The sequence below is a fragment of the Aphelocoma coerulescens genome, chromosome 3 (genome assembly GCF_041296385.1).
Source record: "Aphelocoma coerulescens isolate FSJ_1873_10779 chromosome 3, UR_Acoe_1.0, whole genome shotgun sequence".
Lineage (NCBI taxonomy): Eukaryota > Metazoa > Chordata > Aves > Passeriformes > Corvidae > Aphelocoma > Aphelocoma coerulescens.
Genome location: NC_091016.1, coordinates 1347824 through 1353141, shown reverse-complemented (window position 1 = coordinate 1353141; position 5318 = coordinate 1347824). Strand labels below are relative to the sequence as shown.

The following is a 5318-nucleotide window of genomic DNA, read 5'->3' as shown; positions in this document are numbered from 1 at the left end:
TCCTGAGCCTGAGCCTTGACCTTTTACCCCCCCTGACCTTTGACCCCTCGACCCATTCCTTGACAACCTGACCTTTGATCCCTGACCCCTGACCATCCACCTTTACACCTTGAGCCCTGCCCTTTGACCCCCCCCAACCTGAGCCCTTTGACCCTTGCCTTTTGACCCATGACACCTGACCCCAGGACCTTTGACCCCCCTGAGCCCTGTGACCTTTGCCCCAACCTTCTACATGTGACCTCTGTGCTTTGACATTGACCACCTTGACCTTCGACCCCTGGACTTTCACCTTTGATTCCCTGACCCCCCAACCTATGCCCTGACTTTTGTCCCTTTATCCCCTAACCTTTAACCCCCTCTACTTTATACCCCTCACTGCTATTGCTGCCTGGAACCCCTCACTCCTGCTCTACACGCCCCAGCCCTCAACCCGTACCTGTCACTCTCCAGCCTGCAGCTGTCATCCCTAACTTTTTGGTGTGGGGCTTGTCCTCCTCTGAGGGTTCCAGGGTTATCCCAGCACCAGGGTTACTGAGCTCTGCTGCAGTGAGGGTTCCAGGGTTGCTGCACTGTGCTGCTGGTGGGGGGAAAATGGTGCTGTCAGGGGTGGTATGAGGGCTGGTGCACCTTTTCCCTGTATTCCTAACCTCCACTGGGTACTCTCCACCCTGTTAGGGAGGCTGTTTGTTTGGCTGCACCCAAACCTTGGCGATGAACATCACCTCGCAGACAGGACGGGACCAAGGAAAAACAAAACCCAGATGGGGGAAAAAAAACCTCACAGCTGGCTGTTTTCTTATTATAAAGTTAAAAATCAGTTGAAAAAACTGGAAGGCAAAAATCCCACACACAAGGTTAGAACCAGTCACACACGCTCTCACAGACTGACACACGCAGACACAGACAGACACACACTCTCACAGACAGACACCCTTCTTCAGCTTACACACTGACTTGCAGCCCTTACTCACAACACTCCACCGATGAAGACGCTTCAACACATCTTCCAACTGCTGCTCCCTGACGTGGAAGGGTAGATTCTGGGAAAAGCGGTAGCATCGGTGACTGCAGGGATCAGAATCGGCCTCGGGGACCTGCAAGACAACATGAGACAGTCTACAAGTAGCTGACAGCTCGGAGTTATCCCCATACACCAGGCCCATAAGTTTTCTACACAAAACCCCACAGCCAAGAGATGAACCACAAAGTTTTACAACTGTTCGACCCAGCCACGACTCTAAGTGCCAGGGCAGGGCAGCTCCAAGTGTAAGCACACCAAATAGAAGCAAAGATGACACGAGGACTTGAGATAACTCTCCAGAAGATAAATTCTAGACCCGATATGCTTTGAGGCAATGGAACCTATGGAACTACCACAGTGAGGAGGGTCTAATACACTTCATAGAGAAGTCCATGGCCCATGAAAGAAAAGATACTACCAAAAGTGAGAAGGAAGATGGAGGAGAACATCTTGTGTACTTCTCCTGGTCTCCAAAAGCAAAACTGTAAAGATGCCGGAATGAGCCCGATCTGGGAAAGCACGCGAGCAGAGACCCCCGCTGCCGCTACGGCCCAGAGCGAGGCCCATAAAGCACCGAGATGTAACAAAGACCTGTGACACGGGAGAGGATGGACACAAACTACAGAACACAGACACCCATGACATAGCACAGACACGAGCTGAAACTGCCCAGCAACGGGCACAAGATTGCTAGTGATGCCATGAGGATTTTTGCCTTTTCTTTTATACCCCTGTTGTACCTTTTTACAAATTCTGTATTCCTAGTGCTTTTTGCCTACATTCTTGGACTTGTTTGTCAAGCTGAGAGACTCAACATTTTAGAAGCTTCGTAGCTAGGGATCAGTGTGCCCCAGACCCCACGGTCCTCTCCAGAACACATTCTGTAAACCAAGATAGAACCATCCAGGGGAAGGTTCCTTGGGGAGGGGGGCTCACTTGAGCCTCTCATTGGGGAATCTTTGATAGATATGCTAATTAGTAACACCTATAATGTTACACCTAATGTTGGGGGAGAGGGGGGGACACAGAGACTCGGCGGGGTGCATCTCGATGCATATGACCTGGACGTGTGCACCTAAGGATCCTTAAAATAAATACCAAGGTAAAATCCCTTTTCCCCTTCGAACCATGTATGACTCTTGATTTTAAGACCAGGAAAAGGCATCATTTAATCACGTTTCCCTCATTAGAGGAGACAATTAAATGACCACTCAGGTGCACAACCACTCCTGCAGAGCACTTCACTAGACCCCGTTTTGCAATAACTCCCCCAGGCTGCAAAGCCCCGTTTGCCAGGGACCTGAGAGAAGAATTCGGTAGTTTTAAAGGAATGTCAGCAACTAGGAATACACCTGAGAGGAGTTCAGTAGCTGGGAGGGAGCCCAGGTGACAAATAAACACACAGGCCCCAGCAGAACCAGCTCATTCCAAAGAGTGGCACTGAGGAAGGGCCTGGGCAGTCCCACAGGGGCAGGTGGGTGCCTGGCTGCCAGCACTGGGAACGTGGGAATGCTTCAAAGCACCGGCACTCCTGAGAAAATGACCAAACAAGGCCGTCATAAGGCAAGAGATGAGCCGGGGGGACAGTGGGTCCCACACCTGCCCCTTTTCCCTTTCCACTGTACAGCATCTGCCCAGGCTGTGAGCGAGCTTTGGGCAGAAGCACTCAGTTCTCCCCCAGAATCCAGTGAACCACTTGCTCATCTCCAGAAGAGAATCACAGGCACAGCACTGAATGCACCGATACCCGGCTTACACCTCTCAACACTTTCTCGCTTTGGTTTGTTCATTGAAAAATGGCAAAAAAGGAAAAAAGTCAGCCCAGAGCCCAGGAACGTTAAGCGACTGCTCTTTTACAAAGTCCAACACAACCCCCCCAAGGATGAGGCTTTACGTAAGAGCCACCTACTCCGTCCGGACGGGATTGTGTCCGGACCCGCGACTCTTCCCTCGCTGACCTTCGGCAGCAGCCGGCGGAAGCCAATTCCCCGAGCACGGCAGCCCCGCGGAGCCGCCCAGAGCCGCCGGCCGCCCCCAGAGCCCCGCAGCCCGTGCCGGTGCTGGCCCGCTCCATCCCGGAGCGGCTCCGGCCGCAAACCGGGAGAGCAAAGGGGAAGGAACAAAGCCCTGACAAAGCCAATGAGCGGAACACCATTCAACCCATCAGCGGGGAGGGCAGCGCAGCGGCCCCGCCGGCCCCGAGCCCGCCCCGAGTCCCCGTTCCAGGGAATGCCCCGGGTTGCGCTGCCCGGGGAGGGACCCCCGCCCTCCCGGGGTGTCCCCCACAGCGGGGCGCGAGCGCGGGGAAAGCCGCGGGTCCCGGCGGGAGCTGCGCCTGGAGCGGCCGATGCCGCCCTCGGGCCCGCCGGTGCCGCCCAGGGGGTGCCGGGATGTGCCGGGAGTGCCCGGGGCGGGGACGGCGCGGCCCCGGCGCTGCCCCGGTGCCGGCGGGAGGCCAGGCCCGGCCGCGCTCACCTGCGCTGGTCGCTCCGCTAGGCCCGCACCATCTCTTGGCTGCCGCCACCGGCGAACGACGGAGGAGCCGCGGAGCCGCCGGCGAGTCACGGAGCGCCGGGGGGGGCGCGGGGCGGGCCCGGCGGAGGGAGGGGGGGGCGGCTGCCAAGCGGGCGGCCGATCCGGAAAGGTCCCGGCGGTCCATGGCGGGCTGGCGGCTCGCAGGGCTCGGGCAGGGCCGCGGCTGCGCTGGGCCCGATCCCGGCCCGGTCCCGCCTGGCGCTTCCCGGCGGCTCCCGCGCCGCCGCCGCCGCCCCGATCACGTGACGCGCGGGGAACCACGTGACCCCGGCGGAGCGCGCGCGCAGGGGGCGTGGCGCGGGTCAGGCCCCCCCTCCCCGCGGGGCGGTGGGAGAGTCACGTGGCGCAGCGCGCGCGGAGCGACACGGGGAACAGCGGGACAGACCGGGAAACACCGGGACACCCCGGGACAGACCGGGACGCACCGGGACACACAGGGACACACCGGACACCCCGGGACAGGCCGGCAGAGGAGCAGCTTCGGGGTGACCCAGCGGGGGCCGCCCAGTGCCTGAAGGGGCCGCAGGAAAAGATGGAGAAAGGATTTCCAAGGGACGGAGGGACAGGACACAGGGAATGGCTTCCCGGTGCCAGAGGGCAGCGATGGATGGGAGATTGGGAATTGGGAATTCCTGGCTGGGAGGTGGGGGAGACCCCGGCAGAGTTCGCCCAGAGCAGCTGTGGCTGCCCCTGGATCCCTGGCAGTGCTCAGGGCCAGGCTGGACATTGGGGCTGGAGCAGCCTGGGACAGTGGGAAGTGTCCCTGCCCGTGGCAGCGGTGGCACTGGATGAGCTTTAAGGTCCTTCCAAGCCCAAATCGTTCTGTGAGTCTTAGAGCCCTGAAATTCTCATGACAGAGGTGGAACTGCAAGAGCTTAAGGTCGCTTCCCAAAAAAACCCCATTGCACGACTCTGCAGCTTCTGGAGCCCTCGATCCATTGAAATGCAGTTTCAGAGGAGCTCCGAGGAAATGGTGCTTTGGGGAGAGCAGAGCGGCTGGAACAGAGGAACAGGAACAGTCTCCTGGAGCGAGCCCTTGTGTCTCAGAGAGCGGGATCGGCTCGTTCCTAACGCACCTGGTGACTCCCAGAGCGGAGGATGGAAACGCAGCCCTGGTCCGAAAGAAACCCTGCCCGGGAGCGCGGGCTGGGATTGGGAGCCGGCAGAGGGAGCTCGGTGTTAAAGAGGCTCTTTTGGCTGTAAAGGTGCGCCTTTGTCTCTCTGCGAAGCACCCGGCCGTAGCGGCGTTTTTGCTGCTGTCTCCTGATTTTATTAAACTTTCATTAAACTGTCCCTTTTCTTCAACTTTCCTTCAAATTCTACAAAGAGTGAAGCTCGTTTTTCACGGCCGCGCGGTTGGAGCGGCACCAGCGCTGATCCCTCCGCGGGCAGGACCGCATCACAAATAGTCCCTCCTGGCGGATCACTCCGCGTGGGGCCGCATAACCGGTGATCCCTCCGCGGGCAGGACCGCATCACAAATAGTCCCTCCTGGCGGATCACTCCGCGGGCGGGCGCCATCACCGCTAATACGAGTATTTATAAATTCCAAAGAACTCGTTAACGCAGAAGAAAGCAAGTACGCTTCATGCTGGGTGGGAAACATAGGGTCTAAGGGATAAGAATTTTAAAGCTGTCAGAGACCCAAGGAAAGGAGCAAAGGGGAAACAAGAAAGAGAAGGGCTGGGACCCCTGGAAGCATCGCCCCCTCCATTGCCGCCTGCCCCCCCCAAGCCCAGGCTCCTGTGGCGCCGCTCGCAGC

The 5318-nt window shown here is 58.4% G+C and overlaps 1 protein-coding gene across 1 annotated transcript; it reads right to left on the bottom strand.

The window, feature by feature from the left end:
- On the bottom strand, positions 1-5077 carry LOC138108848 (uncharacterized). The gene is made up of 4 exons (XM_069012035.1): positions 5004-5077; positions 3497-3869; positions 968-1094; positions 1-577 (listed from the first exon to the last, which is right to left on the bottom strand). Exons 1-4 carry the CDS (start codon positions 5075-5077, stop codon positions 426-428), a joined length of 726 nt encoding a protein of 241 aa, XP_068868136.1. The 3' UTR covers positions 1-425.
- Positions 5078-5318: the final 241 nt, after the last annotated feature.